At 42.0% G+C, this 13855-nt stretch overlaps 1 protein-coding gene and 2 non-coding genes across 5 annotated transcripts in view; 1 reads left to right on the forward strand and 2 right to left on the reverse strand.

Annotated features, from left to right (window-relative positions):
* The window catches only part of NARF (nuclear prelamin A recognition factor), a 24249-nt gene extending 16723 nt beyond the window's left edge, over nucleotides 1-7526 (forward strand). For all 3 annotated transcript variants that reach the window (XM_032210780.1, XM_032210779.1, XM_032210781.1), the window contains 3 exons: nucleotides 2036-2167; nucleotides 3853-4010; nucleotides 4335-7526. In XM_032210780.1, coding sequence (XP_032066671.1) covers nucleotides 2036-2167; nucleotides 3853-4010; nucleotides 4335-4576 — 532 coding nt within the window. In that variant the 3' untranslated portion in view covers nucleotides 4577-7526. The remainder of the gene's footprint in view (nucleotides 1-2035; nucleotides 2168-3852; nucleotides 4011-4334) is intronic.
* A 5769-nt stretch (nucleotides 7527-13295) lies between these two features.
* On the reverse strand, nucleotides 13296-13367 carry TRNAQ-UUG. Its single transcript has one exon. It is a non-coding gene; the product is annotated as a tRNA-Gln (tRNA).
* A 375-nt stretch (nucleotides 13368-13742) lies between these two features.
* TRNAQ-CUG lies at nucleotides 13743-13814 on the reverse strand. Its single transcript has one exon. It is a non-coding gene; the product is annotated as a tRNA-Gln (tRNA).
* Between the last annotated feature and the right edge of the window lie 41 nt (nucleotides 13815-13855).

Here is a 13855-nt window from a genome sequence, read left to right on the forward strand (position 1 = left end):
ACTCTCTGTAAACCGCTTAGAGAGGCCTGAAAGGCCTATGAAGCGGTATATAAGTCTACTGCTATTGCTGCTATATTGCTATCTCCATCAGATGAAAGCATTTCAGAAGGACAGATATGAATTATTATGGCCTTCACATTATGCTATATAAAGTGACGATCCTGTTAAAAATTGGTTTGTTTCAGCATGCCATCCTTGCAAAAAATGCTTGTATATCCAGAGATCCTGGTTATATTTAGGTAAATGGATTGGACTGTTCCCCCATCCCCATCACTTTTCCTGCTGGCTGTCCTGTAACTGTCCATTGCAGAACCGAAGTATCAGCCAGCTTCTTTGTTCCCTTCATCTTATTTACCATCAGACACAAGAAGAAAACAATGAAGCAGCCAGCAGCTCCTCCCTCCCTCCTTCCCTCCCTCCAACATATGAGTAAATGACACGAGCCAGATGGGAGTTCAGCAGTTCCCATCCATGTGAAATATTGATGGTGCCAGATACATTGTCTTCTGCTAATGTGAGCTTCTACAACCCCTGACAGTAACATTACCATATGCTCTGAATTGTAGTGCAGAAGTGAGCATTATTGTTGTGCTATTTGCAAAGATGATGATGGAGTGGCATGGCTGGTATGCAGTACTGGGACACACGAGCTTTGCTTTGTGGAGTTGACATTGGATATGCATGCGTGTCCTAAGATGCACTTGCTGTAGAAGCATGGAATGTTTATCACAGCACATAAGTGGGAAGCCTCCTCACTGTCAAACATTGTATGGTTTGCAAGCAGTGATAACTGTTCTTTCAGAAGACAAACTGCTAGAAGTGGCATTTTAAAAGCATTTAAGTGTTGCTTTAAAATCTAAGAATTATATTATGGTGGAACTCTTGTAGGTGTTAAAAGACTTTCACCATAATATAATTCTTAGATTCTAAATTAATACTTAAGTGTTCTTTAAAAAATGCCACTTTTAGCCTTTTGTCTTCTGAAAGAGCAGTTGTTTCCCATTTTATTAGAAACGTTGTCTTTAGCAATATTTGTCTACAGGATAAATACATCATTTAGTCTACAGGAAACCAAACAACTAGGGAAGAAAATAGATGCTCACAAGATCAAATGGAAGATCACAAACACCATTCACAGCTGCAGTTATCTGTTATTTTTAACATTGGTATGCTGTTTTGTCATGCACATATAACAATTGTTTATTCCAATCCAAGAGCTACACAAATACACATATCCACATAATACGAATAGGGGTGGCAGAAGTTTTGATTCCCTTACTGTAGTTAAGTGGGGGTGTGATGGCTCAGCAGGTAAACACACTGAGCTTGCTAGCTGGAAAGTTGACAGCCAGGCTTTGAGAATCTGACCGCCCCGCAACAGGGTGAGTTCAATTGTTACTTGCCCCAGTTCCTGCCCACTTAACAGTTAAAAAGCAGGCATATGTGAATAGATAAGTAGGTACCATCTCAGTGGAGAAGTAACAGTGTTATGTATGCCTCAGCATACAATCATGCTTGCCACATGCCCATGGAAGGGTTTTTGGACAATGCTGGCTGCCTTGGCTTGGAAATGGAGATGAGCATCACCCTTTAGAGTCAGATACAATGGTCAGGGGAAATGTTTACCTTTTTATGGTTAGGTACTATATTGCAACTGTTGATGCACAAATATGTACTAAAGTCTACAGTGCATCCTTCCCCAATCTAGATATGCTGCCCTGTAGCTCCCATAACTCTCAGCCAGCATCAGCCTTTTGCCTGGGAATGCAGAGGTGGTATTCTGCTGGTTCACACCGGTTTAGGCGAACCAGTAGTGGTGGCAGCACAAGGCTCTGCCCACCCACCCTGACGTCATTGTGGATCTTCTGTGCATGCGCAGAAGGTTCTGCGCATGCCGAGATGTACCACACAATAAGAGGATTTCATGCCTGTGGGAATGATAACATAATCAGGAATGTTTAAGGGGTCAAAGTTGCCATTTATACAAAGCAACCTTGCTTTTCCACCTCTTCACTCTCCCCTTATTGCTTAACAGGTTTGGTGGCATAAAAGAAGAGCTAAATCGGCATGATGGAAGATCAGATGGTTACCTAGAGCACATATTTAAACATGCTGCCAAGGAGCTATTCAACACTGAAGTGAAGGAGCTCACCTACAAAATATTAAAGTAAGTTGCTTAACTAAAAGTTAAGCAGAAAGAGACAATAAATGCTTTTCAAGCCACACATACAGGTAGTCCTCAACAACAATCAGGAGCAAGATGGCCATGGTAAGTCAGTGTGATCATAAAGCAAGATGTTATGTGAGTGCACCAATTTCAGCATCCATTCTCTGTTGCGGTCATTAACTGAGAATCGTGGGTCATTAAGTACTCACTTCAAGCCTTTCTGGGCTTGGCCCCTCCCAGCTGTGAGCCTCAGTAAGTTAAGGGACTGCTCCCAACTTCCCCCATCTGCCTATCTCCCCCATGCATCTGTGCCCTTTTGGCTACCCTGCATCCTGTCTTACAGGGCGACAAGCAGGCCCAGAACCTGATGGTTCTGAGGTTGCTTACCACACCCCAGGAAACCTCAAGCTCCTGGCAAGCCCCAGCAAGCATTCATTCACCCAGCAGCCTTCTCTCCCAGTTCCCCACACCGACTTTTGCCTTTTGCACCTAACTGCCACAGCCAAAGCAGGAGAGCTTCACTCTCTTTGCTGCCTCCTTTTTGGACCCAGTTTCTCTGGCGAATTTTGACCATACGGGACTCCCGAGCCTTCATCAAACAGAGATCTTATTTGTAAAGCTGTGCAGTCTTCAGAACACCTTTGGAAAGACAGCACAGCTAATGCAGTGCAGCTTTACGAAGGCAGCACAGATTTATGAAGGCTAGGCTACTTTGTTGGCTATAATATTTACTTAAGGCCTTGATACAGCCTTATTTACATATTTGTTTTGTATACAAACCTTCACTTCATGGGTCAGTATTAGATTTGTTCCTAAAACAGTGTAAATAAAGCATGCAATTGCTTAGCAGCCATTGTTTATTTCTGGGTTTTTTTAAAAAAAAAAAATGTTTAAGACATCCGCTAAACTTTGGAAGGCTGGGACCCTTGAGCTGAAGATGCTTTTAGGCACAAGAATTCCAAAGGGAAAGTCTGTCCACAGGGCCACTATCTGAACCTTCAGAGCCTGGCCCCTTTGCCTGCAGGGTAAAATTGTTCTGAATTAGAGAGGCAAAGACTGTCCCTTGCTCTAAAAATCCCAAGACCTGAACTCTTTAAGGTCAGTTATTAGCCTTTCTTTATGAAGACTAGATTGATACAAATAAAATTAGTCATAGTAAAATCAGTCATAATAAAACCACAATGAAAAATATTTGGAGGGGAGGAATAGTAGAGCATTTCGAAAGTGTGTAAAACAACATGTTGGATTAAGTTGAAAAGAACATGAAGAACCAATTCAGAACCAGACAATAAAGAATTGGTATCGTCACACTGCCAGTACTTCTCCCCCTCTTTTTTTTAACAGAGAGGACCTACTCATTATTTTACCTGCTGAGCTACTAAGGCATATGAGAGCTACTAAGGTCATATGTCATCAGTATGTAGTCCTAAATAAACAAACACACACACTCCCTTATACCATATATGTATAAATTTATTATATTTGCAATCACTTTCAGAAAAAATAATGAAACAGTTTGGAAAGAGTGATGATTTTCTTTCCAAAAATGAGCAACAAAAGGTGGAGTAGATAGAATTAGTAGAAAGCATTTGTGATCATCAGATATAAAGGTTGAAATAGGAAATCTTATCCATGTTTGCTTTGTTTGGGACCAAAACAGAAATCTTTTTCCCCTGTCTTTTCAGAAACAAAGACTTTCAGGAGGTTACCCTAGAAAAGGATGGTGAGACAGTGCTCCGTTTTGCAGCAGCCTATGGCTTTCGAAACATCCAGAATATGATTCTGAAGTTGAAAAAGGGGAAATGTTCCTACCATTTTGTTGAAGTTTTAGCCTGTCCTGGAGGTAATCAACAAACCTGAGACTTCTGCATCACCCTATATAGTTAAAAAAAAACCCGCACACATACATTAATTAAACTCTTTAATATTGCCGAAGCTGATTCTAATTAAGACAGTACTGTCTGAAACTGCACCTAGCAGATTTTAGGTGGGGAGGCTGTATTTGTCCAATATATTTATGTGAACATCTGTGGATGTCATAGGTAGGGTAAATAAAGATGGAGATGCAAAGATCACATGAAAATAGGTTATACAGAATCACGGTGGATGCACCCACTCATTGTTTTTGAGTAAACCAATTTCTCTTGTTTTGGTTATCGGTGTGTAGGTTGTTTAAATGGGAATGGCCAGGCCCAGACTGAAGATGGAAAACCAGATAAAGCCCTTCTGAAGCAGATGGAGGATGTATATGCCACAGTTCCTGTTCAGATTCCTGAAACCAACGGGCATGTGCAGAAGCTTTATCAGGAATGGCTAGAAGGGATGGAATCCAACAAAGCCCAGGAATCTTTGCATACTAAATACAGCATGGAAAAACCACCCGCCAACAGTTATGACATCAAATGGTGACCAATCCGATTATAAGACATGCATCAGGATTGATGGACCTGCAGCACTGTCACAACTATGCTATCTATGCACCTGAGATCGGCACAACCTTGTAAAGCATGCTCAGAACTGGAACTGCATTTGTTTCCTCATTGGGGTTGTGCAGAGTCAAAATGCAACTGTCTCAGTGTAAATGTGGTGTATCTTTATTTAACCAGAACTCTAGCCCAATCATCAATATGCCTGTTAAGGCATATTGGAAGGAAAATAGGGCGTGTTACAAAGTGCTTCAATGCTGACTCCTTCGGTACTCAAAGCCTATGTGCCAAGAATCTAATACCATGAATGTGCTCAGAATGATTTTAGGTTAAAGTTTCACTTATTTCAGACTTCATATTATTACCAAACATAGTAAGATGCCAAAATATGATAAAAACCGCCTACTACTAATTTAGTGTCCAGAAAGTAAGGCCTATTTTCTTAATTATGGCAAAAAAGAATGTCTGTGTTTACACTAGTCTGAGAGAGCAGTAGGAACATTGACCTCTGCTAGAAATGAATGTTCATTTGGTCAGCTTTATTTAGCTTCTTCAACTGTTCAGAGAACAGGGCCCTTTGCTCCTTCTCATTGGCATTGATTTCTTCTTGAGAATATTGGGATCCTGGTATCAAGTCAAACCTGGTAAATTCTTTTTGACGTTCAAAACTATATTTGGGGGGTTTGTGTCGTCATCAACAATGCTGGAATGGATTGGGGAATCCTGAGTAGGCAACGAGTACTTTAAATCATTAAATCAAGTGGGCAAAGGTCAAGCTAGAATAGGCAAACATCATAAAACCAGAATATTTGGGGGAAAAGGGCTCACCTGATTTAAGATGTACTATAATTCTTTTCAGCATGCCTAATGCTGAAGTTCTAAGTGACGTTTTAAGAAAATATGGTTCAGTGACTTCTTCCTAGAAATACTATTATGTTTTTGGATTTTCTGGGACTTGTTAAAATTTTAATTGTGATAGCAGTGTGCATGCAGATCAGTCACTGATAATCTTTCTAAATAAGGTAGATATCAAGAGAGATGCATTAATATGTGGAAGAAGGTTGTAGTTCTATTTATCCCTATTATGGACTATTCCATTCAGAACTCTGCATAAGCAGGCAAAACCTGAACATTCATTTTACCCCGGCATCACACTGCCAAAGTCATTGGAATAAATTAACACTCTGGAGCAGAATTGCTAAAAGGAGAACAAGAGTAAGACTTCTTTCCATGGATCATATGCTGAATATGTAAATACTGTTTATTAGCATGCGGTCACACCCCTCAAAGTTCATGCAGCACTTGACCAAGAAGATTGCTCTCTCTGGGAGATGTCCTAGTAAACCCAGATTTTCTTAGTAGACGTGATAGGTTTATATTTTAAGAGCTGCCTATACAATACTGAGATACACTTTCAAGTACATGTTCATTGAAAGGAATGATCAGCAGTTCTTATGCTCCAAAATAGTAATGTGAATCCATTTTGCCCTATTCTGAATCACATCTCTCAAACATATATACAGAGTTACCCCCTTGAACGCTGTGCTCAGGAAGAAAAAAAATGCTACAAAGATTGATGATTCTTTTGTTCCATTTCTGTTGTTCTTTTGTTTTGTGAGATCCTTTGAAACTCTGCTACCTTTAGCCTGTCCCATGTTTTCTTTTTCATTAGATGTTCTTACCTCAACATGCATAAGCTTGGATGTGATTTCACTAGGAAATTCTTGGATGTTCTTAAATTGCCAGTTTATAAATTCATAAAATAGGGATATTATTATGACTTTTATGTTGTGAAAATGTAACCTTCAAATGTGAGGTGGTTCAGTGGTATCCCAACGAAGTCATTCGATTTTTACCCAGGACTAACTGAATAGGAAAGAGACATAGGAAATCAAGCAATCATAAAGTGATTTGCTTTTTGGCATAGAGATGTTGGGAAGAAGAGGTGCATTTTATGTACTAACTATACATATGAATTGGGCTACAAAACTGCATAGCCTGTATTCATAATATCTTTGAAACAAGAAAACAGTAATATAAAATAAATACCAGAGTAAAAATACATACTTAAATTTATCTGCATGGAGGAAAGGAATTTAAAATAGGCGAAGTACGTGTAGGCATACATTAAAATATAAAAGGACATTCCCATGCTACTTTTTCACAGCATCAGCCCATTAAGGTATCAGAGATGGGCCCGCATATTACACACACAGATTCCTTTTTATCACAAGAACATTCTTCTGGGGCTGAAAGATACTGGTGTTTTCTAAGAATACCTTCAACACTTATAGTTATGCAATTGAAAAGGAATTTTGGATGAATGTACCCAAGCTTGCCTAAATTTCTGAAGCAAGGCAAAAGCATAGAAGCACAGTTTTTAATACCTTCAAGTTATGGTGGCAATGTAATTTATTTCTAATTGTGGGTGGGGGAGTTATTCATTGAGTTACCCTGGATGTTTTGTCCTCCCCTCCCCCGCCCCAATTCTGGCTTTTTTATTCTGTTATAATGTGTTTGTATATACAAATGGGCCACATCCTATGTTAAATACTAGGGCTTACACACTCTGACAATAGTTCAAAAGAAATGTGTGAAAATCCACCTTTTCTGGTGTTCATTAAAGTAGCCATATCACTAATACAAAAGACAAGAATTTTGTGGATCTTTAATAGTCAGTTGGTTTAATTCATCTTTTTGCAGACTCATACAGAAACCTGAATAAAGACAGGCTGCTTTAATGAATAGCGAAGAGGTGCTACATTCTTAGCAGGTCTTCTGAATCATTTTCAAAGGATATGCAACCTCTTTTATATAATTTAACTTGATGTTATACATATTTTAACTGCTTGTAATGTATGTGCATGGTAGACTTTGGAAAATATGGATATCAGTAAAAGATTTTTAAATAAACAGGTCCAGTGTTCAAAATACTCTGCGACATAAATTTACATATATTGGGGGGGGATGCTTTTTTGTGCCAAAAATGGAGGCTGCTCAGTGTAAATCAAGGGTTATGAAAAAGTCACTGACCCAAGCAAATTCTTATTGCATGTCACATCCATAGTACTACAGTTTCCCAGATTTGTCCCCACTCAGGTTAATGAAGCACCACAGAAACAACAGATTTATTTAAAAACTGCTTGCCTCCTGAGTTACTTGGATCTTTTTGTTCTCATTGTAGGCTCTCTAGTTTAAGGTGACCAGACGTCCCGCTTTTGGCGGGACACACCCGCTTTCCAATGCATTTTCCCGCGTCCCGCCCGCCTTTTTAAAAGGCACGCTTTTTTTGGCGCTTGCAGCTCCCGCCCATCAGCTGCTAGCTTGCTGGGCTGGCTCATCGTTCTGTTCTCTATCCTACCAGATGAGCCAGCCCAGCAAGCTAGCAGCTGATGGGCGGGAGCGGCAAGCGCCAAAAAAGCGTGCTTTTAGCCTTTTACCTCCTACAAATTTAAGCCAGCCCAGCCTGCCGCTCACTGATTGGATTGGCCTGGACTCCAGCCAATCAGTGAGCTGGCTGGGATGGGAAATTTTCAGCACGCCTGCGCGAGTCTCCATTTCCTTTCGCCAAAAGACGAAAGAGGTTGCAGCTGCGCTGACTGGTGAGTAATCTAATTCTAATCGAATTTTCCGCTCGCCACGGCAGGAGGAGAGGTTGGGGCACTGCCAGCTGCCCGCAGACAATTTCCTCTCGCTTCCAGGGCTCCCGCTGCCCGGCAGAAGCCCCTGAACCGCGTGGAAGTTATCTGCGGGCGGCGTCCGTTCGTGATTGGGATCGATCGCCGGGGCTTCTGCCGGGCGGCGGGATCGCAGCCTCTCGCTTCCGGGACTTCCTCTCGCTTCCGGGGGTCCCGCCGCCCGGCAGAAGCCCCTGCCTGAACCGCATGGAAGTTATCTGCGGGCGGCATCCATTCGTGATTGGAATCGATCGCCAGGGCTTCTGCCGGGCGGCGGGATCGCAGCCTCTCGCTTCCGGGGGTCCCGCCGCCCGGCAGAAGCCCCTGCCTGAACCGCGTGGAAGTTATCTGCGGGCGGCATCCGTTCGTGATTGGAATCGATCGCCAGGGCTTCTGCCGGGCGGCGGGATCGCAGCCTCTCGCTTCCGGGGGTCCCGCCGCCCGGCAGAAGCCCCTGCCTGAACCGCATGGAAGTTATCTGCGGGCGGCGTCCGTTCATGATTGGGATCGATCGCCGTGGCTTCTGCCGGGCGGCGGGATCGCAGCCTCTCGCTTCCAGGGGTCCCGCCGCCCGGCAGAAGCCCCTGCCTGAACCGCGTGGAAGTTATCTGCGGGCGGCGTCCGTTTGTGATTGGAATTGATCGCCGGGGCTTCTGCCAGGCGGCAGGATCGCAGCCTCTCGCTTCCGGGGGTCCCGCCACCCGGCAGAAGCCCCTGCCTGAACCGCGTGGAAGTTATCTGCGGGCGGCGTCCGTTCGTGATTGGAATCGATCGCCGGGGCTTCCGCCGGGCGGCGGGATCGCAGTCTCTCGCTTCCAGGGGTCCCGCCGCCCGGCAGAAGCCCCTGCCTGAACCGCGTGGAAGTTATCTGCGGGCGGCGTCCGTTTGTGATTGGAATCGGTCGCCGGGGCTTCTGCCGGGCGGCGGGATCGCAGCCTCTCGCTTCCGGGGGTCCCGCCGCCCGGCAGAAGCCCCTGCCTGAACCGCGTGGAAGTTATCTGCGGGCGGCGTCCGTTCGTGATTGGAATCGATCGCCGGGGCTTCTGCCGGGCGGCGGGATCGCAGCCTCTCGCTTCCGGGGGTCCCGCCGCCCGGCAGAAGCCCCTGCCTGAACCGCGTGGAAGTTATCTGCGGGCGGCGTCCGTTCGTGATTGGGATCGCTCGCCGCCTCCGAGAGGGTATACAGAACACTATTTACCTAAATGTGCATATATACAGTTTAGTATTTTAGCATTTATTTTTGAAAAAAATCAAACTCCTAAATCATGGTGTATAGCTTATTGCTCCTATCTTGGACATATTTTTTCTGATCAAACATTTGTGTTTACTGGGGTGGTGCATAAAGCTGAAAAGAGTTATTGTTTGTAATTTTTCTACATTATTTTGCTGTGAAAGAAGAGTTTTCTTCTTGGGGATAGATATTGATGGAGATTTCTTGTGCCATTAGGAATTGTTGCAAAGAAAAGATAAAGAATCTTATGGTGTGATATTGGTGAATTTTTAAAAAAAAATAGTCTGTGTTGTCTTTCTGTCCCAAATAGTTAAATATAATTTCATTATGAACATCTGCAGGGCTTATGGGATTCCCATAATATAGGAGAGTCATGCCTTTCTAGATCATATTTGCCCATTTGTGGTTTTCTGTCTCATCTGTGAAATTCACAACCTTTTATTTGTTATGTTCTGAATTTTTCTCTTTTTAGAAAGTGATAAGAAATCTACCTGCAATTTAATCTTGACCAGGCATCCTGACTTTTAAGAAGTCACTGACATGCCAGTTTTAAAATTTTTTTTTTTTATAGTTAAGGTCAAAAATTTAAACTTGCTGTCACAACTTTGAGCAGGGTGTGAGATTGTTGATGTCCATTTTACTGTCTTTCAATAACTTCTGTATAATGTTCCAATCAAGCCTCAAATTAAGATGTTACCAACTAGAAAGCCCTACCTTTGTCATGAATGGGATTACTAGCAGGGCCTCCCCAGAAGATATTTAAAGCTCTGGTAAGATAGCTTTGAGGGGGGTGGTCTTTAAATATTTGGACTTTAAGCTGATTTTGGAAAATCTGTAAATTTGAAAGCACAAAAAATGCTATTGGCTTGTTTTCAGATGAGTCATTTACTGTAAGGAGTATAGGCTCAATGTATTTTAAAATAATATTTTATTTATTGTGCATATGATTTTTTAAAATAGTGGTATTCTGTGTTGATTCTTTTTTTAAATTGTCTTAGACTATTTAAAAAAATATTCTATCCAAAATAAATTGAAACAAGCCATTTTAAAAATTTCTATGCACAATACTTTGAAATGGACTCAGGAGTCATGATTGACACTGAGTGAATTTGCACTTTTAATAATCAGGAAGATACAATGGCATTGAAAAAAGTGACTGATGACCATTTTTCACACTTAGCGACCATTTTCACACTTAGCGACCGTTGTGGCATCCTCATGGTTACGCGATCAAAATGTTGATGTTTGGCAACTGATTCGTATTTCTGATGGTCGCTAAGTGAGGAGTCTCGAGGAGGGGGAAAACATTTAGTGACCAAAGTTACAATGGCATTGAAAAAAGTGACTGATGACCATTTTTCACACTTAGCGACCATTGCAACCATTTTTCACACTTAGCGACCGTTGCAGCATCCTCATGGTCACGTGATCAAAATTTTGTTTGGCAACAGATTCGTATTTATGCTGGTTTCAGTGTCCTGGGGTGACCTTTTGACAAAAAAAATTTTTTTTAATCAAGCCCCCCCCCCCCCCCCTCCGTCAAGGGCGTCCCTCTTTTCCAATCTGAAAATCTGGTCACCTTACTCTAGTTACTCAATGAAAGACAATACAGCATAGTTCCTAACAATTCGTGTTTTTCCTGATACGAAATGGTCTATAGTATGTTAAGCAAAGCTTGCCTCCTTTGCAGTACATTGATGTCTTTCCATAATGGAAAACTGGATGGTGTCATCCTTTTTGCATCTCAGAAAGATATCTATACTTATGAAAAAGCCACAGGTGTGAAATGTGGTTAATATGCTGGAACTGTGGCTATGCAAAATATGAGTTGCAGGAGGTCATCATTACAAAATCTGTTACACCATTGACCTATTAATCATAACATTCTATGAAATTGTCAGCAAGTACCCTTAAAGGGAGAACTTCTTACATTAAGCATCTGGAGTCGAAGCATTGGAAGATTGGACTTGTGGACTTATTTGACCCTAGCTCTTTTATTGATCATTGCATTATAACAAAATTTTTAAGTTCAAGGTTGTAGAAATCTTAATCATTTCTCAACTGTGCATCTGATCCATTAGGTCCACTGTCTTAATTAGTTGCGATGACCCAGTGGTGGGTTCCCGATCCTGTTCCAACCGGTACGGTTGGAACGGCCCCGGCAACATCCACATGGACGCGCGCAGCGTGCGTGCACTCGTCTTACCTCCTCAGCGAGCCTCCGCAACACTCCAGCTGCTCAGCGGAGCATTGCACATGTGCTGTATGAAAGCTGTGCACGGAAGCACTGAAGACTTAAAAGACTGGTAAGGAGCTCGAGTGGACGTGTGTGCCCACTTGCAACCCACCATTGCGATGACCCCTTTGTCGAAGGCAGAAAACCTCCAACACACCTTTCTCCTCCTTTTCCCACAACTACAACCCTGTGAGATGAGTTGGGCTAAGAGTGAGTGACCAGCCGGTATTCATGGCCAAGGCTGAACTTGAACTCGCAGTCCAGTGTTTTAACCATGGTTTAATTCTGAAATAAATTCTGGGAATTTTGAGAGTTGCAAGTTGCCAAGGTTGGACACCCTGAACTAAAAGAACCTGAGCTGCATTCTAGCCCCGTTTGGGCTGTTACAATGCATATTTGTGGTGCTCTTGATGAGTAAGCAAGTAGTATGAGTAAGTAACTAACCCAGATTTTGGTAGTTAAAGGCAGAAGCTTAGGCTTCCCAATTGCAGAAGCTTTAATTAAATTGAAATACATGAATTCCATTTAGAGAAAGTTAAAGAGACCAGTTTCTTTGCTCCTGGGTGGTCTCTGCTCAGTCATCACTTTTGCAAAGTGAGAACCTTTCTCCTTGCATTAAAGAAACATTTTAAAAAGAAAATGTGTTTTGAAAAAAAAATCCACCCTAATCTTCCCAATAATTACAGTTAAACCAGAAGATTTCCAAATCTCTTTTAATAACATACACACTTTTACTTCCCTGCGCAGGTTTCATCCTGAAGATTAGTGCGGTGAGAGCCGCCACCCACCCACTCGCCCTCACACACCCAGAGTTAAGGCATACAAGTACAGGTCCTCAACTTACAACAGTTTGTTTATGACCGTTTGAAGTTACAACAGCACAGAAAAAAGTGGCTTATGATTGTTTTTCACTTATGACCATTGTGGCATCCCCATGGTGGCATGATCAAAATTCAAACACTTGGCAACTGACTCATTTATGACCATTGCAGTGTCCTGGGGTCACGTGATCACTTTTTGGACCTTCTGATAAGCCAAAGTCAATGGAGACGTCGGATTAACAACCGTGTTACTATCTTAACAACTGCAGTGATTCACTTAACAACTGTGGCAAGAAAGGTGGTAAAATGAGGCACAACTCATTTAACAAATGTTTCACTTAATAGCAGAAATTTTGGGCTTAATTGTGGTCCTAAATCGAGGACTACCTGTAATTTGTTTTTTTAGGCACAGTTATGCAGCCAGAAGGTCCTTGCTTGTATTATGAAAAACCTTGTCCTTAAACATCAAGCAGCCAAGAACTCTGGAGGAAACCCTTCAGATTTTTGTCTGACAAAAAGCCATTTTTTTGGATCACTATCACAGCAAAATTTCCCAGCTGGATAGTTTTCATAAACTATAGCAATTCAGTTTAATTGAGTATGGTTAGTGGTGGCTAGCAAAGTAAGCCCGTTTACTGCATAGATCTGTTCGAATAAAGGCACATTTTCATCTTCAGCAAGAAATTGCTGTTATCTAAAAACAAAACAGCCTCTTTAAAACGTTGTGTTTCAAGTTTAGGTTCTACCGAGATTTGAACTCGGATCGCTGGATTCAAAGTCCAGAGTGCTAACCATTACACCATAGAACCACGAGACAGGCGTCTATTTGGAAAAGTCCTCCATTAGCACGTCCTCCTGGTTTCCCTTTGAAACCTGGATTGCCTTTCTATGTGCAACATTTATATAAGAAAGCTTTTCTCAGATTGACAATCCTCTGTTGAGCAATATAAAATTGGAACACTACAGTAAAAACTATTCCCTGTTCTTTTAAAAAGCGTAACCAAAAAAATAGCCCTTTTAATCGGATTGCAACATGATTTTTCGACTATCATTAAGTCATAATGCTAGAATATTAACCTTTAAGCTAATCTTAGTTTTCAGATATATTTTTCTTAATTCTTACTTTTTCCCCCCATCCGTCCATAAAACAAAACCAGGAATTATCTTAAAAAGATTTACGCATCAGGTTCCACCGAGATTTGAACTCGGATCGCTGGATTCAGAGTCCAGAGTGCTAACCATTACACCATGGAACCACGATGCAAATGTTTTCGATTCTCCATTACTTACTCCGGTC

Source organism: Thamnophis elegans, chromosome 2 (genome assembly GCF_009769535.1).
Source record: "Thamnophis elegans isolate rThaEle1 chromosome 2, rThaEle1.pri, whole genome shotgun sequence".
Classification (NCBI taxonomy): domain Eukaryota; kingdom Metazoa; phylum Chordata; class Lepidosauria; order Squamata; family Colubridae; genus Thamnophis; species Thamnophis elegans.